Source organism: Mustela erminea, chromosome 20 (genome assembly GCF_009829155.1).
Source record: "Mustela erminea isolate mMusErm1 chromosome 20, mMusErm1.Pri, whole genome shotgun sequence".
NCBI lineage: Eukaryota > Metazoa > Chordata > Mammalia > Carnivora > Mustelidae > Mustela > Mustela erminea.
Window position 1 is genome coordinate 28730291 of NC_045633.1, and position 22012 is coordinate 28752302.

General features: G+C 49.1%; 1 protein-coding gene across 5 annotated transcripts; it reads left to right on the top strand.

The window, feature by feature from the left end:
- The first annotated feature begins 705 nt into the window (after positions 1-705).
- On the top strand, positions 706-19157 carry LOC116580580 (zinc finger protein 300-like). 5 transcript variants are annotated; one of them, XM_032326979.1, is made up of 9 exons: positions 706-1136; positions 1234-1351; positions 5881-6002; positions 6567-6799; positions 8833-9006; positions 10016-10058; positions 15480-15606; positions 15887-15982; positions 17758-19157. In XM_032326979.1, exons 6-9 carry the CDS (start codon positions 10050-10052, stop codon positions 18831-18833), a joined length of 1308 nt encoding a protein of 435 aa, XP_032182870.1. In that variant the 5' UTR covers positions 706-1136; positions 1234-1351; positions 5881-6002; positions 6567-6799; positions 8833-9006; positions 10016-10049; the 3' UTR covers positions 18834-19157. The 5 variants fall into 5 exon arrangements, with proteins under 5 accessions (XP_032182870.1, XP_032182871.1, XP_032182869.1 ...); XM_032326980.1 differs by having other exon boundaries at positions 706-852; positions 1067-1136; positions 8833-10058; XM_032326981.1 differs by having other exon boundaries at positions 726-779; positions 1067-1136; positions 8833-10058.
- The last annotated feature ends 2855 nt before the right edge of the window (positions 19158-22012 follow it).

Here is a 22012-nt window from a genome sequence, read left to right on the forward strand (position 1 = left end):
CACTGCGGACAAGGGAGCTGGTTTCTGGGGAGGCTGCGCTGCTGGTAGGTCTGAGTCCCTTCTCGGTCCCTGGTCCGGCTGTCGTGCACTTGTATATTCAGTATCTCCTATGCATAACCTCAGGACCGCCTTATTCTACCATGAGCTGCAGACAAAATAGTTAGGCAAGGGTTCCCTGAGACCTGAGAATTATTTCAAGGGTTCCTCCAGAGGGAAAATATTGAGAAAGGCGGCCTCTGATTCCTCATCTGTGAAATGGGGGATAACGATACCTATTTCGGGACTCTCAGGAGGACTGAAGGATAGGAGTGGTTTTTGTTTGTTTGTTTATTTGCTTTTACAAAATCAAGTGCCCGACATGGAGCCCCTCAGGTGGTAGTAGACTTCTGGGGAGGTGGTATAGGGACAAGCCCAGGTTGGCGCCCAAAGAGGGGGCCGGGGGGGACAGCCATAACCCATCCCTCAACAGGGCACAGGACTGGGGACAGCCCGGATCCGATCCGGTGGGAAGACCCTAGGGCGACTGCCGCCGGCAACAATGTGAGAGAGGGTGCATTCGCTCACATCCCGGGGGACCACTGGGGTGCCCCCCGCGCCATGCCCGCCCGCCCACAGCCGCGACTCCGTGGCCGGAAATGTGTGGACCGCCGGCCGGAAGTACCTCACCGCGGAGGCTCCCGGGAATTGTAGTTTCCTCCAGTCCGGGGGCATCTCGGCTGTGTCTGGAGGTCTCCGAGAGTGGTGTGCGCACTTCCGGACCTCAGGCTGGGCTCGCGGTGGTCAGCACCTTGGACCTGGCTGGTCCTGAGGTCCCCGCCGCATCTGGGACTGGCTATTCCCTCCGCCTGAGCGGTAGAGAGGGCACGTGTGGCAGAGCCACGGCTGCAGAGCTGGCGGATGCTGGGAGGGGTGCTGTGTTGGGTGGCGGGTGGCGGGTGGCGGGCGGGGGGGGGGGTCCGGTGGGCGGCTCCGTCTGACGTCTACTGGGGAGGGTCGGGGTTCCTGTCTGGTTTGGGGGCGGGGGCCGTGGGCAGGCTGGTCTCACTGCTTTTCTGCCGTCCTGCAGCCAAGCCTCGTTGGAGCCCACGGTCCGCAGGGGGCTTGGTGCGGTGGACCCAGTGACAGCCGTGGCCCTGGTGAGCTGGGGAGCAGCTCTCCCCCCAATGGTCACCTCTTTTTCCCAACGGTGGAGTTGTTTCCATCCCTTGACCTGGAGCTTCTCTGCCCATCCAGGTCCCTGAACTCCGCTGGTGCGGCCCGGCCTCCCGTGGCTGAGGAGGGACTGTTGAGGAAGGAAGCCCCTCCTGTCCGACCTACCCACACTCCTTCGGACCCCACGTTGCAGCCAACGGTAGGCTCTGAGCTATGAGGGCAAGGAAGGAAGGATGTGAAATGATTGGTACTTCATGGATCTGCAGTGTCAGTCTTCATCTGACAAACATTTGTTGAGTGGGACAGGCACTGGGGAAGCACTGAGCCCCATCTTTGGCTAGAACCCTATGGAGGTGTCCGTCCTGTGAACAGATAAGGGCCACCAAAGTGTGGGTGCTCTGATAGTTATCCCTACTGGATGAAGGGACCCCTAGGTAGGAGGTCAGTTCCTGCTAGGGGAGGCATGACTGAGTATCCAACTTGAAATAAGGTCTCCATAGGTGACAGGGGGCAAAAGGATTAGGGGTAGGGAACAGTCTATGCAAAGGTAAGAGGCCCCCATGAAGCATGCAGGTAACTGCTGGATTTTGCACCATGGAAGAGCCTGGGGGCAGTGTGGTGAGGCTGGAGGCTGGAGGTGGTCTTGGGGAGCATATCAAGCTGACCTAGGGGTACGGACTGGGTTCCATTAGCATCTGAAGTGTTTTAGGCAAGGCAGTGGTGTGATGAAATTTCTCTTTTGGTGTGAATATGACCAGCAGTGAGTAGAGTTGATGTGGACTGAGCTAAGGGGGCAGGAAAAGTGAGTGGAGGAAGCCAGGCCAGCGCTGGGGAGGGGGAGAGAAGTGGGGTGTGTGAGTGCATCCGACTGCAGAGTGTCAAAGAAGGCAGGAGGCAGACACGGTTCAGTGTAGACGGTTCTTTCCCCACACTCCACGAGGAGAGGTAGAGCCACAGTGGGGGTACCCGGAGATGCAGAGATGGGGCTGGATCTGTCGTTCTTTGAGACTTTTTTGCTCAAGATACAGGACACACTTGAGCCGGGGCGGCTCACACACTTGAGAGGGGTTGAAGCGAAACCGGTACTATAGTTCTGCGTCTTGATGAGGCTTATCAGTTTTTTGCATCATGACTTGAATTTGGGTCTTCTTGAAGGAGGTTTTCTTCTATCACAGCCCATGATCTTTTCTTAACTGTGTTCAGCTAGTCCCGTTAGAAAAGATCTCATGTACAGTAAAGTGAGAAAAGAAGGAAACTTTTTGCAGTCGTCATTTAGACGGAGGAGATGTGAAAAGTTTGTTTGCTTTGGATTTTCTAAAGATCTAAAACCTTATAAGTACCATTGGAGCTATTTTATTATCCCCCCTCATTCTGTTTCTCTTCCTCTCTGGGTAACAACCCCTGAGATCACTTTATTCTTACATGTTATTTACTTATTAGATGTGAATGTGGTCGTGAACAACATATTGTGCTGTGAGTTCATTACCTTTGCCTGTATTTCTTTGGCTGTGTCTCTTTCTCGTTTATTTTTAGTATTTTTTTTCATATATTCCAGATATAAATCCATTTATGGCTTATGCATGTTGCAAATATCTTGACTAGATTTTTTATTGAGACTGGTGTTTCCTTGATGGGTCTATTTCCGAGTGCCCATCCATTTTATTTAATGTTTAGTGGTGGTGGTTGTTGTTGTTGTTTTTTTTTTTTCCAGTTTTCTGTTGCTTTGTCAATTTTGGGACTTGATATTTTTCTAGGAAACTGTCCAGTTTAATTTCCGATTTATGGCATTGCATTGTCTTTAGTGATCTTCTAACTTAAAGATATCTCTGCTGTATCTGAAATTTGTCTTTTTTTCATGTCTAAAAATTGGATTTTTGCCTCCTCTTGCTTTCTTGATCAATGGTGCTCGAACTTAGTCTATTTTATTAGTTTTAAACATAAACCAGTTATGTTACTAGCTTTAATCTTTTCGAAGAATGGATTGTATTTTCTTCTTCACGGTTTTTTATTTGGGCAGAACTTCAGAAGTAAAGAAAAGTCACAATGGTAGAATGTACAGAGAATTCCTGAACACTTTTCATCTGAATTTCCTGAATGTGAGCATTTTACCACATTTGTGAAGGGGGCTTGAGGGATTTCAGGGCCGATTAAAGAAAAAGATACGTGACCAGGAGCACACACAAGCTTTATTTAAGCATGCAAGTGAGGGCGAGGTCCCTCACAGCATGAGACCATCCAGAGGTTAGGGCCGGGGGGTCCCCTTCCCAGAAAGGTGGAGGACAAGGATACCCCTGGGTATCTCTGGCTCAGAGTTCTTGGGGTCTCTCTAGCCACATGGTGTATGTTATCTCTGGCTACCTGATGCTGGCTACAGATGCATGGGGTAGGCAAAGCAGGTAGGCTCTAAATGACTAAAAATATGTTTCTGTTTGGCTTGTTTTTAACATGACTGCACATTAACATTGGAGTTTGGTGCTGCTGGTCTTTTGAGCTGCTGGTCTCAGCCTGCTAGGGTCCGCTCCACAGAGGCCATCATTGAATCATTCATAGACAACTCGCTTTCTCCTTTTTTTTCCTCTCTCCTCCATACCTATGCGTGTGGGTACACACTTCGTGTGAATTTCCCAAAAACAAGGCCATTGTGTCACGCAGCCACAGGATAAGGATCAACAACACCGGGAAATTAGCACTGATACACTACTGCTGTCCACAGATCTTACTCCCAATTTGCACCCGTCGCCTCAGAAAGACCCTTTCTGACTCCAGGAGATCTCCAATCATGCGCCGCTTTTATCCCCTCAGTGTCCCCTTGTCGTCTTTTCTCTGGAACAGTTCCGCAGTCTTTCCTAGTCTTCAATAGAATAGCAATTTTGACCAATCCAGGCCAGTTGTTTTGTGGAATGTTCCTCAGTGTAGCTTTGTTGAATGTCTCACCATGATTGCATTCAGGTAATACACTGGTGGCAGGATTTTTTTTTTTTTTTAAGCCGTTCTATTATTTCTTTGATTTCCTCTTTTTAAAATCTCTGCTCAAAAAAAAAAAAAATCTCTTCTCATACTTGTTTCTTTTATGGCTTTTGGGTTTACATTTTTCTGTGCTGGCCTCCTGCGATGCATATCGTTAATTTTTCATTTTTATCTAATGAGTATCAAGGCTTTAATTTTTTGTTAAAGTATCCTAGGGCTGTACTTTTTTTTAAAGTGTGTCTTTGTAACTGTGTCTCCATTTTGATGTGTAATATTTTTGCAGTCATTGTTATAAATAATTCTGCATTCTTATTATTTTCTGGTTGTATTGCTTTTTGGTTTAGAGAGTGGCATCTATGCAATATTCATTTTTAACATATTTATTGAAGTTTATTCTTAGCTTTTTTAGGTCAGTTTTTATAACTATCCCAGATGTGCTTAAAAAGAATTTATGTTCTCTTGTTATCAAGTGCATTCTTCTGTCCAATCCCATAGGTCAGGTTTTTAAATTGTTAACCAAATGTTGTATACGCTTGCTATTTATTTTTTGTATCCGGAATCTTCATTTCTAAAAACACGTGCTAGAATCTTTTCACTATGATAGGGGATTTGTTGGTTTCCCCTGCGTGTTTCACGTGTGCTTGGGCTACATATGCTTCCCATCCTGTGTTCGTGTGCCCAGACCCAAGATCAAGTTGGCTTCTGGCCCTTGCTATGTCTCTGCAGTGGGTGTCTCTTGCTTTTTGTAATTTCTTTTTCTTTTTTTAAATGAATGCGGGGCATTGTTGGGCAGGGGGAGTGGAGACCTCTGCTCCCCTGTTGCTGTACGTGGGGCTTGGAGGCTGGAGGTTGGTCTCTGCAGGACTGGTTAGGAGGGGACAGGGCTGGCATTTCCTGTTGCTCTGGTTACGGTCTGGCCGTGGCCTCGCTCCTTGCCTTGGGTGGGCTGTTCACTCTCCCTGCTGTTACTTTCTCTCCGTGCTGATGCTTGACTAGTTCCTTGATGCTGCTTGGGCTGGTGGTAGGGGGCCCTGCATCCCTGAGTCGAGGTTCTGGCACCTTGTCAGGGCTGCTGCCCCTCCCTCTGGAGTAGGAGCCTAGGACACATGCCTGCTCCGTTCCCACTGGGGAGTTTTTTCCCCCCTTTTCCCTGTCAGGACCTGGCAGTCTCACCTGTGCTCGGGAAGCAACAGGTTTTGTTGCCCTTCCCTTGGCACAGTGTAAAGCTCTGTTCCTCAGAAGTTTCTGGAAGGATGGGGCTTCCCTGTGTTTTCCACAATGGCAGCCATTCTGCTCCTCCAGACCTTCGCTACCCAGGGAGTCTCTCTGTGGTCTCGTGCCCAGCCCTAAACTTTCTCCTGAGCCCCCCGCAGAGGGCTGGGTCCCAGATGACCCCACACCCAGTGATTTAAAGCAACACCCACTGTCACCTCGCGGCTCTGTCCAGTCCAGAGCGAATGTGACTGACGGTGACTCCGTTCAGGTCTTCCAAGGCCAGAATCAAAGTGTGGGACCGTGGGCCTCTTCCCCGAGGCACTCAGGGTACAGTCTATTCACAGGCGTCAGCAGAAGTCAGTGTCCGGTGGTTTGAGGCCCAGGGCTCCTGATTCCCGGCTTGCTGTTAGCTGAGGTTTCTCTCGGCTCTTCACACGGGGTGGCGTGGGGTCCTTCTTGTGTTTCCACTTCTCTGTCCCCAGACAGAGGTGGATGTCCTGCCAATGTTCTCATGTGAGTCTCACCACGCTGTCTGTCTATTTGCAGGTGTTCGTAGCGTCTTGGCAAAGACTAAGCATCAGGCTGGGACCGGGTGGCTCAGTCTGCACATTCCAGCTCCTTTCTACCCCCAGACCGCCTGGAAGCAGGAGCTGAGCCTCCGCCCCACGGTAAGTTCTCAGCAGGAGAGCAGAGCTTTGCCAGTCCTCAAGCCCCAGGCACCCCACCAATAGGATAATTCTTGTAAAGGTGACCCGGGGAGCAGCAATCTACTTTGGAAGCTGGGCACCCTCTCTGAGCTCCCCCTTAGAGCTTAGGGCTGAAGCTGGAGGTCCACGCAGTACAGGGCACATTCCCCCCAGGAAAGCATCCCTAAAACAGCTGAGGACCTGCTTGCGGACTGTGAATTTGGGGGAATGCCATCGTATCAGGGGATCATCTAGGATTTGGTTTAGGGGAAGGTTTGCTAGCCGGAGAGGGATCCCCTGCTTTAGGGTATGAGAAACAGGAGCAAGAGAAGGGATCCCCGCGACTCTTGGAGGATGCCCCCCACCCCCGATCTCTCTACATGCAGGTGCATTCACTGTCCCTCTGTCCTGCCCGCGCCCCCTGCCCACCCCCATCCCCACTGCCCCGCACTCCACTCGTGAGACGTAGACCCTCCTCGTATAGTCAAGGCATAGAAGTTGTTTTCTTAACCTAAGAGTATTTCATTTTTCCTTCTCATGTTAAAGACGAAAGAAAATGCGCGTGAGAGCGGTGTTCAGAGCCGCGCAGCTCTCTAGAGGCCGAGCCAGCTCTAGCGCCCAGGGCTCCCGTCCGCCAGGCGGCGGCTTCCTCCCGTGCGCCCGCCTCGGGTCATCGCTAAAACCCGCCCCTTCCCACCTTCCACCCCTTCAGACCCTCCCACGGATTTCCTCTCCTCCAGGGGAAGGACTCTGATAGGCGGTCATGGAGAGAACACCCAGTAAGATGATATATTTTTATGAAATATTGAAATATTGAACAGTGAGCATATGTCGATTGTCTTAAAAAATTAGTTAAATATCAGTTAAATGCCACGGTTTCAAAACGGAGCCAACCACGCGAAGGTCACTGTTGTTAACATTGTGTGTGTTTTGTGCAGAGTTTTTTTCTTTATATGTTTTTACAAAAGCCCACTCCACAGGCTGAAATGGGATGTGTACAAACAGGAGAGAGAGGAGTGTCCCCTCTGACCAGGGTTTTGGACCCACACTCTTGGGTCTGCATTCCTGTCCTCACTTCCCTGGGGGTGCCAGGACAAAGTACTCCAGACAGGGGCGGCTTGAAGCTCAAGCTTCAAGCTTGAGATCTGTCTCAGCTCAGGTTGGGCTGGGGCTGGTTCCTTCCGAGGCCGTGCTGGGGCACCTGCCCCGGGCCTCCCCCCTGCTTCTGGGGGCTTGCCAGCAGTCCTTGGCATTTCTGCCTTCATCTTCTCTGATGTTCTTCCTGTGTCCAGTTTTCCCTTTTCACAAGCATGCCAGTCTCCCTGGGTTGGGGCCCCCTCTATCATCATCTGCAAAGACTCTATCTCTAAATTAGGTCACATTCAGAGACACCGAGGGCTTGGATCCCCGGCATATCTTCTTGGGGGGACAGAGTTCAACTCAGAACACGTCCCTGCCAGGAGGAGCTCTCTGGTAACCCAGAGTGGTTCAGTCACTTGAAGTTGTGATGAAGACCAGCCTCTCTTCGGCTGGCTGCTGTTGGTCTAGTGCACAGCTCACTCTCCCGTCCAGTTCTGAGCTTCCCCTGCTCCCTGCTGCGGGGCTGCAGGTTTTCATTCCCCAGATGGAAGGCCTGTGATCGCTTCTGTCTTTGCTCTTCCTTAACCCTTCGTTCTCCTCATCGGACTGCTTCTTTCTCCACCAGGGGCAGGGCAGGAGGAGGGGAAAGTAGCACAGATGTCTCCTTGCTTGGTTCTCTTGGTAGCTTCCCCTGCCTAGCTGGCTGCCCTCTGTCATGCTGGAGGCCACCTGATGGCCTTTTGGGGGTGCAGAGCTTGTGATACAAGCCCAGACTGTCTGGCAGACCTCGGTGCCCAGCCCCAGCTCTGGGCTCAGTGGTCCTTCTTCTCTGTGTCCTTGCAGTAGAATTCACGCCCACCTACCTTCCTACCCTCCAGGTGCCACCAGGAACTCTCGCATCCTGGTTCCAACACACGGAGGCTGGGCATGGGGGCTCCTGGTCCTACCCCTCTCTTCACCTGATCACCATTGCTGGCCTCTAACTTCTGAGTTCCTCGGTTGCAAGGCTGGCCTCTAACTTGCTGGCCTCTAACTTCTGAGTTCCTCGGTTGCAAGGCTCACTCTTGCTGCTGGGATCCTGCATGCACAAATCTGTCCCTGGAGAGCACACCCCCCATTGTCTGCTGAACCCCCATGTGCCCCAGAGTTCTGCACCTGGGCACACATCCAGCCCATGGGGGTACAATTTTACCCCCTTACTTTTTGCAGGCTCCCTTTGGTTCTTTTGTAACCACCCCCCTTGGCATGGGAAGGAAGCAAAACCCCACGTACACCTTCAGTAGACACCTCTCCTTCGCCATTCCTTTTCCAAAGGGAGGCGTCTGTCAGGTTGGGTCTAGCAGCTTCCCCAGAGAATTTGGGGTGTTTGGGAATTTAGCTGAAACTCCAGGGACCTGGGAAAATCCCATCTATCTACCTGATACCCATCTGTGAATCGCGTGTTTATGGATTACATAGCCTCCTTTTATTCCTTCCCCCACTTACTGGTCTAGCCAGAAGCGATTTCCATGTCTGATAGTTTCTTGTATGATAGTTTAAATTGATTCGTCGCATGGCATGTTTGAAGTGTATCAAACTTGACTGACTAATCTCTTGTTTTTAAAAATGTAGGTAGTCTCTAATTAAAACCAAAACACCTTCAGGATTCTTTACAGAGTTTCTGTAACTCTAGAGTTTTAGTGTCTCTGCAGACTTCTCGGACCCAACTCCCATGTGTCTCTGTCCCGAGTAGGAACATACGTAAGATCAACCTCGTGTGTGTTCAGGAGAGAGATAGGTGTGGGGTCCAGTTGACGCTTCCAGCCACAGTAAATTTGCTCCTGAACCTTCGTGTTCCTGTTCCCTGGCAAAATGAGGAAAGGAGGAGAGGGCTCAGGAGAAGCCATCAGATCTTGCCCCATACTTGGTAAGTGGCAGAGCCAGACCGAGACTGCTTCCCGGGCAGAAGTCAGCACAGATGAGCCAGGGCGGCTGTGATGAGGAGTGACAGCGGACAGACCGCCGGTGCGGGAGGAGGCGCGTACGGAGCCCCACAGGTCCGGGGAGGGGCCGGAGGGCCATGGCTCCTCGCCCCCCGCCCGCCCTAGCTGAACTCCATTTAATGGACTCTGCCTTCAGGAACCCATTTTTATATTTTCCTGGGAGTGGTCCTCCATGCTTGCCAGGGGCAGGCCTGGTGACGAGCTTCAGGTTAGAAGCTTAGTAGACAACAAATGTTTTAAAAGTAACGTTTATATACGAAGTGCCTGTTAGTCATAGAAAAAGTTAGGAAATTCATCTAAGGACAAAGAAAGTATTTTATAAAGTGGTCGTGACCCAACTGCCCAGAGCTAACCACTAGTGTTTTTGTCTTACATCACTTCAGAGATTGTTCTGCGTGAACATGTCTGTGTGTGCATGCATCTGTGTGTGTGGGATCCAATAGTTTCCGGCCACCTTTTTTTTTTTCAGTGATGAGTACGCTGTTGCTAAAATAGTTTTCCATGATTTTATTTTCATAAGTTACATAGCGGGTTCATTTCCCTTTGGAGGTAGTGTGTTTACTCATCCTTCTTCATTGGTTGTTATTTTCTCTTTTATTTCGGACTTTTAACAAAATGTAATACGTATCTTGGCACCTAACTCTTCGCCTAAACTCGTGACTGTTTCTTCAGAATAAATTCCTATGAATTTCTGGGGAGCGAGGGGAGGGGTTAGTAAATGGCTCACTGATGACTGAAACACAGATACATATGTGGATTAAGTAGAAAAGTCGAGAGTGGACCCCCACAAGGTGGCGTCCCTCATCACACGCCAAGGCGAGGGCATTGTGTGGTGGCGGGGTCCTTGGGGGGAAGCCTGTCCTCCCCCTGTTCCTGCAGTGAGCTTGGCCTCTCACGTGCTCTCCTGTCCCCACCCCGTCTCTGCTTCCACAGGTGTCTGCTTTTCGCGGCCCATCAGGGAAGGACCATGTACCCGGTGAGTAAGGCATTTCTTTTATTTATTTGTTTTAGATTTATTTATTTGATAGAGCGAGAGCACGAGCAGGAGGAAGGGCAGAGGGAGAGGGAGAAGCAGATTCCCTGCCGAGTGGAGAGCCTGATGTGGGGCTCGATCCCACGACCCTGAGATCATGACCTGAGCTGAAATCAGGAGTCAGAGGCTTAACTGACTGTGCCCACCCCCAGTTGCCCTATGGCACTTCTTTATACTCCACTCCGCTTTACTGGGCGGGTTTAGGGATGCTTCTAAGAATGCATCCAGTAAAAACAACGTGAACAGGACCCAAGGTCACTGAAGATGGGAAATGAGTAGAAGGAGGCGGCCCTGGGCAGGGCCGGGCGGATAGAGTTAGGAGCTGCCCTATAAACTTGTGTCTGACATTGCTGGCTCTTGGAAAAGGTGGATTCCATCCAATGTATGACTTGTGTTGTCTGCTTGGGACTGGCATGTCAACTTCTTAGAGGAAATAAAGCTGTTTTCGGTACTGAGGAGTTCACGTGACGGGCCATGGAGTGAGCAGGTAGGTCCTCTGTAATGACCACACTGCAGCAGACGCACCAGCAAAGCTTCTGCGACTTTTCCCCCAACTAAACAGTGGGTCTTCCATCAGTGTGGAAATCTGTGATTGCGGTTGCTTAAGGAATCAAAATTCGCACTTCTATGTAAACAGCCTGGTGCTGTCAGACTGACCTAGCGGAGACACGGCCTTGTGCAGAGGAAGGAACCAGTCCCATGTTCTGCAAATTCTTTCTCATAGTAAGTTTGGACACAGATGGAGAGTGAACAGCTCAGTTTCAGCCTTTGGCAGGAGCGTGGAGGGAAGATGGTTAGAGCTCTCCCGGCCTTTTCTCCTGGGCTCTGAGGTTCCTCTTTTCATGACTTAGACCTCACACATCTGCCCTTGGCCCCCCCCTTTCTTACGGGGTCACTGTGATCTTCAGATGTCAGTGACGTTGTCTGCTCCTAGCCTGTCTGTGTTCTCTAATTACTCGTGACAGGTCCCTCTCCTTACCCTGGATGCAGGAACTCGTGAACAGGAAGTATGCTGGCCAGAATCCATGTTTCAAGAGCCAGAAATCCAGCTAGTACTAGTCTAGAACTAGGCAATACCTAGACCATGGGAGGAGCAGGTGTGCAGCCGGGACTCAGAGACTGTCACATCGAAGAATGTAGGTGTCGCCTGGAGACTTTCCAGCCCCTTGCCTCTGCGTCTGTGACTTCCTTCTCATACACCAACATCCTCCATGAGGCCGGAAGTAGGCATGGCCCACACCCCACCCCCAGGAGTTCTGCCAGATATAGGAACCTAGTCCCCTCCCAGAGCCAGTTTGCGTGGTCTTTGGGAGAAACTCAGACTGGCCAAGCTTAGCCCACGTCTAGGGCTGAGAGGCTGGGTCTGCGGTGGGGTGCCCCCAGGAGCACCACCTGCTCGGGGTGGGTGCAAAGGGAGCCTGCTAGCCCAGGAGGGAGCTGAGGCCTCGTGGACGAACATTACACGCAGTATAGTAAGGATACAGTGGAGGATGGTTAACAACAGAGCCTTGGCCGTACAGTAGATCTTCACATCTTATTCATCTTTTGTAACAAACACTGAACCCTTAACCAGCACCTCCCCATTTCCCTGTTCCTCCCAGCCCCCGCTACCCTCCATGCTACTCTCTAGTTCTAGGAGTTTGGCCATTCTAGAGCCCTCATTAAAGTAGGATCGTGCAGTGTCTGTGCTCCTGTGTCTGGCCTGTTTCGTTCTGCATAATGTCCTCCAGGTTCATCCGTGTTGTCCAGAATGAAGGGATGTCCTTCTCTCTCATGGCCAATATTCCGTAGTATGTGTACACCACATGGTCCGTTCATCCGCTGATGGACACTTAGGCGGGTTCCATCTCTAAGCTCCTGTGAACGATGCTGCAGGAGGCATGAGAATTCAGGTATCTCCTTGAGACCCACACTCCATAAGATCACATCCTCTTCGAGCACAGAAACATTCATTTCTTCCTTCCTGATTTGGATGCCTTTTATTTCTTTTTCTTGTCCGATTGCTCTGGCCAGACTTCTAGTACTGGGTTGAACAGGAGACGTGATTACGGGCCTCTTTGCCTTGTTCCAGGTCTTAGATGGAAAGCTTTCCCCACTGAATGTGATATTAGCTCGGGGATTTTCATAAATGGCCTTTATTGTGTTGAGGTGAGTTCTTCCTATTTCCTCAGTTTGCTGAGAGCTTTTAATCATGAAGGGTGTTGAAGTTTGCGAAATGCTTTTTGTGCAGCTGTTGAGTGGATTTTGTGATCTTTATTCTTTGTTCTGTTAATGTGGTGTCGGGATTGGATTTTCATGTGTTGAACCATCCTTGCATCCCAGGGATTAAATCCTACTTGGTCATGGTGTCTGATCCTTTTACTGGGCTGTTGAATATGATGCGCTGATATTTTGGTGAGGGTTTTTACATCATTTATCAGGGTTATTGGCCTGTAGTTTTCTTTTTGTGTGAGGTCTTTAGTTTTGATATCAGAGTAATGCTGGCCTTGTAGAAGGAATTTGAAAGTGTTCCCTCTCTTTCTGTTTTTTTTTTTTGGGGGGGGGAACCAGATTTTAAGAAGGATTGGTATTAATTATTGTTTTAATTTTTGGCAGAATTCACCCTTGAAGTCCGGGGCTTTTCTTTGTTAGGAGTGTTTTGGTTACTTCTTCAATATTTTTTTGTGTCTGCTATGCCCAGGATTTCTGTATCTTCTTGATTCAGTATTGGTAGGTTGTACTTTTTTTTTTTTTTAGAATTGTGTTCATTTTTTTTCTAGGTTGTCCAGTTCGTAGGCATAGAATTGTGTATCATAGTTTTTCAGGAGCTTTTTATTTCTCTGGCGTCAACTGTAATGTCTCCTCTTTCATTTCTGATTTTATTTATTCCAGTCTTCTCATTTTATTTTCTTAGTCTAGCCTAAGGCTTTGTCAATTTTATTATTTCACAAAACCAACTCTTAGTTTTATTTTGTTTCTATTATTTTCTCTTCCCTATTTCATTTATTTCTGCTCTAAACTTTATTATTTCCTTCTGCCAATTTAGGACTTAATTCTTCTTTTTCTGGAGGTACAAATTTAGATTGTTTGAGATTTTTTTCTCTTTTTTAATGTAGACATTCATTTCTACAAAATTCTCTTACTGATGCTTTTGCTGTATCCCTTAAGTTTTGGTCTGTTGTGTTTTCATCAGTCTTAAGATATTTCATAATTTCCTTTTTGATTTCTTCTGGACCCAATGGTGTTTAAGAATGTGTTGTTTAATTTCCAATATTTAAAATTTCCCCCTTTTCTATTATTGATTTCTATTTTGTTTCATTGTGACTAGAAAGGATATTTGGAACAATTTTGGTCTTCTTAAATTTAAGACTTGCTTTGTGATCTTGTCTGTGATCCATGCTGGAAAACATTCTGTGTGCTCTTGACAAGAATGAGTATTCTGTTGCTGTTTGGTAGAATGTTCTATAGATATCTCTTGCAGCTATTTGGTCTATAGTGTTGTTCATGTCTGCTGTTTTCTTGTTGATGTTCTGTCTAGACAATCTACCCATTATTGACAGTGGACTAGGTAAGCCCCTTACTAGTATTGTAATGCTTTCTGTTTCTCCCTTGTGATTTGTCAATGTTTGCTTTATATATTTAGGTCCTTTGATGTTGGGTGCATATGCATTTAAAACTGTCCTATCTTCCTGTTGAATGGACCCTTTTATAGTTATAAGAGGACTTTCTTTGTCTCTTGTGACAGTATTTGACTTAAAGGCTATCTTGTCTGATACAAGTATAACCAGACCAGCTCTCTTTCGGTCACTACTGCGTGGCGTAGGACCTCTTTCTTCATCCCTTCACTCTTCCCCAATATGTGTCCTGAAGTCTAAAGTGAGGCTCTTGCAGACAGCATATGCTTGGGTCTTGTTTTTTACCCATTCAACCACTCTACGTGTTTTAATTTGGGGAGTTGAGTTTATTTACATTTAAAGTGATTATTGGTAGGTAAAGACTTAATATTGCCACTTTGTTCACTGTTTTCTGTTCTGTAGTTTCTTTGTTCCCCTCTTCCTCTCTTGTCTTTATTGTGGTTTGAGAATTTCTTATAGTGATATGTTTTGATGCCTTCTTCTTTATTTTTATGTATCTATTATAGGTTTTTTTTGGTGTGATTACCATGAGGCTTACACTGAATATTTTAGACTTTTAGCAGTCTCTTTTAGCCTCATAACAACTTAACTTCCATCACATATGGCAACTCTACACTTTACTTCCTCACACATTTATGCTTTGTTACTTATGTCAGATTTTACTTCCTTTTATATTGTGTTTCAATTAGTAAATCTGATTATAGTTATTATGTTTTTGCCTTTTAACTTCCATATTTGTGTTAAAATGATTTACATATGGTTACAGTCTTACCACATTCAATATAAAATAATTTGTTGTTTTGGTCCTTAATTCATCCAGAGAGAGAAGATGAGGGAGAAAAGAGAGCCAAGCCCTGTTCTGCAGTTGCAGAATCCTTTTGCTCTTTTCTTGTTGTCACCTTAATTTTGACAATATCTCATGTCATTGATTGTAATTGTGCCCTAATTTTATTTACTCATTCTCTCCCAGTGATTCCCTACCTTTTTCTACATCCCACTATCTCTTGTAACTCCGCTCCTTAAATACCGTGATGGGAGTCCCTATTGCCTTGTAGGAGAAAAACCTTTTGTCTTGTGATATGTGTTCTCTCTCTCTCTCTCCCTCTCTCTCTCTCTCTCACACACACACACACACACACAATTCTACATTGACGTTTCCAAGTATTTGCAATTCTACATTGACATTCCTAAGTATCTGCAATTCCTACCAGATTTTTTTGTGATGCCTTTCTTTTGCTTGTGCCATGCCTCTTGATAGGAAATACCTTCAGGGGTAGCACATCAGAACGTGCTGTTCATCTTTCATGATTCTGCACAAAGGTACCCTCCAGTGAAGCTTAACTTGACATCAGACATTTGACGGCTGTCTTTGTTCTGTCCTTAACATATTTCCATCATAGCCATATGGAAGTCTTAGGTTTATCTCGCTCCACCAGACTCCAGAAGCCATCAGAGCAAGAGTAATGCTGCGTTCAGCTTTCAACCCCAAGCACCAAGCAGAATGCTATTAACCTACCAAACGCACTGCATGAATGAATGCATGAATAGAGATCCAGAAGCGAGATCTTTTCTAATGAGCTTTTTCTTCTCTTCCTCAAAATATAGTACAGAGTTAGGGGCATGTTAATTTCCCATATCACTTAACATGGGGAAACCTGACATCAAAAGTGTTAACACCCATCACTGCTACACCTTTGCCATGGTGCTCTGTGCCGAGCATTCCAGATTAATCAGGAACGTGTTGTTCCAGCGGTCGTTGTCATTCAGAGATGTGGCCGTGGGCTTCACCCGGAAGGAATGGCAGCAGCTGGACCCCACACAGAGGACGCTGTACCGGGATGTGATGCTGGAGAACTATAGCCACCTGGTCTCAGTGGGTGAGGCGAGCTTCCCGTGTTTCCCAGTTCTATCTGAGCTCCTTTCTTTTCTCGCTTATGCAAAACTTCTCAGACTAAGCATGTTTGGCCTTGGGTTTCAGTTCAGCAAGGCTCTGGCTCTCATCTCGCCCGCGTTATTTGTGAATTTACCTCCCAAGTGAGATACCCATTCTTCAGCCGAGATGGAAGTGTTTGTTGAGGCACCTGAACCTTCTGCTTCCTTAGATGGCCCACGTGGCTTGGCATAGATCCTCATAACAGGGATATTTCTCATCAACAGGGTATCAGGTCACCAAACCAGCTGTGATCTCCAGGTTGGAGCAGGGGCAAGAACCATGGATGGAGGAGGAAGAAATCCTCAGATGGAGCTTTCCAGGTGAGAGAGGACCAGCTTGCAGGGTGGGCTGGGGCGAGTGGACATCTGGTTGGTCACAGAGCTGAACTTCAGGTGGGTTTCAGGCTTCTTAAAAAGCCTTGGATCTTTGCAAGCAGTTGTGGAAGTCTTGGCCCGAGAACTTGAGTTGCCCCAAAGGACTTCCGCTACCTGCACACATCCCACGACGATACAGGATCACATTCCTTTCCCTGGGTTTTAGAGAAAGACCTATTCTATTTTTTTTTAAATTTTATTCATTTATTTGACAGACAGAAATCACAAGTAGGCGGAGAGGCAGGCAGAGAGAGAGAGAGGAGGAAGCAGGCTCCCTGCTGAGCAGAGAGCCCGATGTGGGGCTCGATCCCAGGACCCCAGGATCATGACCTGAGCCGAAGGCAGAGGCTTTAACCCACTGAGCCACCCAGGCACCCCAGACCTATTCCATTTTTATTCTTCTATTTTGACCTTACTGTCCCCATCTGAGACCTTGCTTGCTCAGTTTTTCTCTAGAATCTTCAGTCTGACCCTTTCTCCCATGGTTGTGAAACAGATTTCCTCATGTTTTCAGAGATTTGTAGATCGCCCCTATTTTAAAATAACTTATTTTTTTGCCACTCATTTTTATTTCATTGTCTTTTCTTTTACTGCAAAATGCCTCAGAAACTTAGTTTCTCCCTTTTATGTGACTTTAAATGACTCTTCTTTCAAAACTATGTAACATGGCTCCGTTTTGCTTAATGGATCATAAATGAAACTCCTCTCTCCCTGTCCCAGTATAATCCCAAGGGGAGAAGAGTGTTTATCTTATTTATCCTTATTCTGTGGGACACACATGGTGGTCACTGACTCTTCCTTCCGGGACCTTTTATCCTTCCAGGGTCTTTTATCAAGCATTTGTTTCAGGGACGTTGTTATTAATCAGGGATGCACACCAGAATCACCTGGGGAGCTTTAAAAACACCCCCTGGCTGGGTCCCAACCCGGGACACCATGATGTAGGCAGGGCGGAAGGTCAGCAGGCATTGATTTTGTCCGTTAGGAGTTCGGCGGTAGGACTCAAGGAACTGCAATATTTCTAAACCAAGGAGCTCCTTGGCTGCTCTGGGACTAGGTATGAGAGGTGAACCAGCGGGTACAGTTTGTGGTTTAAAATGTAAACGAAACTAAAAGCAAATGAGGATGCAAGCACGGGATGCAGAATCCCACATTTAAGAACCTCCGCCTGGTTGCCACAGTGATGGGGACACCAACATGCCCCCTACCTTTCCAGTTTTTCTCTCATTCCCTCTTACTTGTGTGTCCTCACCTTCCCGATTGACTTGTGTCAAACTTGTTGATAGCAGAGCTACATATATTTACTATCCACAGTAAACCCCTCTTTCCAGTATCCCACTTTTTCCTTTCAAAAGCCAAGGGATATGGCGCCTGGGTGGCTCAGCAGTCAGGCGTCTGACTCTTGATTTCAGCTTGGGTTGTGAGATCGAGCCCCATGTGGGGATCTGTGCTTGGCACAGAGTCTGCCTGGGATTCTCTCTTCCTCTCCCTCTGGCCCTCCCACTCAGGCTTACTTTAAGATAAGTAAATCTTAAAAAGAAAAAAAAGCCAAGAGACTAGAATGTGTTTGTAGTAGGTTTATGATTGTGATGATTGAATCTCGGCAAAGAGGTGTGAAACCACAAAGGTAATCTTCCTCTTAAGTGTTTGTGAAATCATTTAGTTCTGGGACGTGACCCTGGAAAGATTAACAAGTTTGTGTCATTATTTTTTTCCCCTAGGAGAAAATTTGCAAGTTGACCACCCAGTAGGAAGACCACAGGAACACCAAGACCGGCTTCCGAGGCACATTGTGTTCCTAGACAAGCAAGAACCGACAAAGAAAGGGCACCACGAGCGTAACCCAATTGAAAAGACAGTCTGTCAGGACACAAACCTTGCTCCTTCAAAACAGCAGGTCCATACATGTGACTCGTGTGGAAGGAAGCTACCATGCAATGTAGACGTCAGCCCCAACGCCTACCTTGCAAGAAGGCGATTTGAGTGTGACGGACAGGGGAACCTGTTTCTCTACTCCAAGCTCGAAACACCCCCTTCTGAAGGGCGGCCACGTGAGTGTGACCAGTGTCGGAAAGCCCTCCGCGGGGACCAGGCCCGGAGTGCCCGCTGGGGAGCTGGTGGCGCCGAGAGAGCCCACAGGTGCCCGCGTTGTGGGAAAGGCTTCTCCTATGAATCAGAACTCAGGACACACCTGGATGTGCACGGGGGTGAGCAGCCCCCTGCGCGTGGGGCCCAGGGGCTAGGCTGCAGGGTTAGCCGGGGAGGTCACCCCAGAGAGAAACCCGGGGGCAATGGCAGCGGCGGGACGGTGCCATCACAGAAGACGAGCCTGTCATTGCCCGCCGCAGCTCTTGCAGGAGGGAAGCCGTACAAGTGCTCTGAGTGCGAGAAGACCTTCTCCCACAAGTCCCGCCTCATCGAGCATCACCGGTCCCACACGGGGGAGAAGCCCTACGGCTGCAAAGAGTGCGGGAAGTCGTTCTCGCGCAAGTCGTGCCTCATCATCCACTTCCGGACCCACACCGGGGAGAAGCCCTACGGCTGCGGCGAGTGTGGGAAAGCCTTCTTCCAGAAGTCCCACCTCATCCTGCACCAGAGGACTCACACGGGCGAGAGGCCCTACAAGTGCAGCGAGTGTGGGAAAGCCTTCTCGCAGAACTCCTGCCTCATCATACACAAGCGAACTCACATGGGCAAGAAGCCCTACGAGTGCTCCGAGTGTGGGAAGACCTTCTCCCAGAAGGCCAACCTCATCCGCCACCACAGAATCCACACCCGCGAGAAGCTGTACGGGTGAGCGGAGAGCCGGGACTTCAGCTCCCGAGTCCCGGCGTGTTGGTGGCGGTCGCACCTCTGGAGGTTGTGAGTGTGGAAAACCCTTCTGCAGGAAGTCCAGTGCTGTGGGTGTGCGGAGATGCAAACCCAGGGGAGACTGGACCAGTCAGGAGAATCAGGAAGGGCTCTTCTCTTAAAACCAGTGAACGATGCTCTAGAGCGATCTATTTTTACAGGGTATACCTCATTATAAAGTCTATCTGCATTAACTGTGGCTATAGGGCTTTGAAATCTGTGACTAAATTAAATCATTACGACAATAGGTCTAATAAACATCAGAGCAATCCCAGGGGGCACATAGCGGGTCTGTTCCTGAGGACGCAGCCTAGAAAGAATCTGATTTATTTTAAGCCACGTTGTTAATTGACTAAGTGTGAGCTTCTCAGCTTGTCAGGCAGACACACCGGAGTGGATGGAGTGACCTGTACCAGGACGTCCCACATGAAATCGTGCCCTTTTGTCTCTGTGACATACTCCGTACCCAGAGCAGCAGGAGCTTATTAGGCCAGGACTCCAGACCCCACACCCCATCCCATTTTTTGTTTGCTTGCTGGATCTGAATACCAGCCATTTCTTGACCTCTCCTGATGCTCTCTCTGCCCACTGGTTCATAATCAGGTTTCATATCGTGTAAGGTTAGAGCTCCCTTTCCTGGCAAAACGGTGGGCCACCTGAGGCGAAAGCCATTCCACCATAAGTGACCAGAAATGATGGCCGGTAACAGATAAGATTCTTTTAAATGCATAGGTGGGCTGGCAAGAAAACTAGTGCAGTGTCCAGGTGCCAGTAAGGCAAGCTGAGCGGAGAGCCAAAGTGGCAGTCGGAGGCCAGAAGCTCGAGTTGCCCCAAGGGTTTAACTTGGTTTTCTCCAAAGCTCGGGTGTTCGAGACCAAAGGAGGACACAAGGCAAGGCTGTGGGGCACACAGGGCGAAGAGTGGGTCCTGAAGTAACTTACAGAGTCAGAAATTTCAGAAGTCTGTACACGCAGGGAAAGGGGGAGGGCTAGCGAAAAGTCTCCCTTGCTCCAGAACCTTGTCTGCCTCTCCTTTGGGCCCTGATGGGGAAAGGTTGATCCCGATGATTCATGAGCTCTGACCAGCATCCTGTGTGAGTCAGAATTTAGAATTCCTCTTATTCCTGTCCTAGTCTTAAAACTAACCAGTCAGTATAGAAATTTGCCCCGTTTTGAAACAGATGACAGAAGCGAGCACAATACATTTTGGAGGGGAACACCCTCAACCCACATTTGTCGGTGTTTTGACATATAAAACCCCACATGACTTCATAATCCCCAGCTACAAAACACGAAGGACCAAGCTACAGCAAGACGGATAACAGACACTTAAAATAACATCCAGTATTTTAGGGTCATAGAAACACAAAATTCTAGAAAAATAACTACCTTCACAAATGATTGAAAGCGAAGACTGAAAACCACAAGACAGCAAGGCACAGAGCCAGAGAGCTGGTGTCTGGCCAGGGGAGCTCACAGAGCGTCTAGAAATGAGAAATACGGGCATTGCAACGTGAACACCAAAATGCTGAGCGGAAAGCCCAGCAGGAGGCGATACTCAGCTGCAGAGAAAGGGAACAGAGCGGAGCAAAGCAGATTCCTAGGAGTCCGTCTACAGAGAAGCATCTAGATTAAAACACTACAAGCAAGCGGGAGTTCCTAAGAGGCAGACTACAGGAAGACGAGAAAACACGGCTCGGATTTGACAAGATGTGAGCTCACAGGCTCAGGCAGCCTGTGCCCAGGCGGGTGAACAGTAAATTCGCATCTTAGATACCCACCTGTACCTGTCAACAGCCGGCTAAGTTGCTCCGAGGTATCGCAGCTCCGTACCTAAAACATCTGGCCGAGCGGTCTGCGGGGACCCAACACTGACCCCGGCCCCCGGATCACAGCCGCAAAGCCACGAGCAAATGTGAGGTCCCGCATGCCTGCCTCCCACATCCTTGTGAACTACAGACTCCTCTGCTCGCCAGCGCTTATCTGCCTTACGCGCCCCTTAGCCAAGACCTCCCTGGCGCTTACCTAAACCCAGCTTCTCTGGTTTGAATGGACCAGTGTGGTCCTAGCCTACAGGCCCTAATAAAGTTGCGTGCCCCGGGTCCAGTCTTTTTCTGCTTTCTGCCTTGATGTCCCCGTGTGGCCCCTCCAGGCCTGCTGTGTACTTCTTGTCCCGCCCCCAGGGCCCCCCGTGAATAATAAATGTCTCTGTTTCCCGTTCTCCTATGGCCTGCTGTTGAACCCACCGACCACCAGTGCTCCTCTTAACAAGTGTTAGTTCAACAAAGTCCCAACAGCTGTCCCCAGGAACAGGCAGGGAGGGTCCTAGGGGAATGCTTTTTCCTGCTCGTGACTGGCTAACTGGCTCTGCCGGGTGGGCCGGTCTGTCTGGGGTCCCGCGCCTGCTGGCCTCAGCGGGCACTGCTTTGCCCCGAGGCTGCTGATCGTGCACAGTTCTTCCCATCCCAAAGGGCGAGCTGGGAAAGAAGCAACCAGAGTCCTCCTGGACCTGGAAGGACTGAGGCGGGGTCTGAGATGCTGTGGGTCTGTCTTCTTCCTGTTGATGCCGCAACGAGTTCCCCCAGCGGGTGCCGGGCCTCGAGTGAGCCAGCTTCCCCACTCAGCACCTGTCTGACTGAGGCTCTGAGCACTTGTTGCCTGGGGTAATGGCCAGGACAGGAGTGGGCTATGATAGAGGGGCCCTATGTGCTCTTAGAGCATAGAGAGACTCCCCTTCCCCACCAGCTGTGCTCCCAGGTGGCCCCGGGACTCCTCATCTTCCCTGGTGCCACAGGGGCCTTCGCATTCAGGGACCTGTGTGCCCTCTGTGGCTGTACACCTTGGCCCTCGACTCTGTGGGTTATTGTGGATCCCACCCCGGGCACATGATGGCAAGGGATCTAGTGGCCTGATGCCAATGGTCCAAGCGCCCCCCTGCAAGGCCCGAGGAGGTTAGCAAGCTCCTCGCTAAAGTCAAAGCCCACAGATGAGACCCTGGGCTGGGCAGCTTGCAGGACGCCGACATGCCAGGCCTGGGGGTCGTCCCGGGACCTCTCACTGTCACGTTGCTGCAAGTTCCTCATATCCTGGGGAGGCTGACGGGGACACCCCGGAGAGGGAAGGGGCC

Excerpts from the sequence above, each read along its gene's own strand:
- LOC116580580 (XM_032326979.1), top strand. Across the intron at positions 15,607-15,886 it reads TAGCCACCTGGTCTCAGTGG|GGTATCAGGTCACCAAACCA; the intron begins GTGAGGCGAGCT and ends TCTCATCAACAG. Across the intron at positions 15,983-17,757 it reads CCTCAGATGGAGCTTTCCAG|GAGAAAATTTGCAAGTTGAC; the intron begins GTGAGAGAGGAC and ends TTTTTCCCCTAG.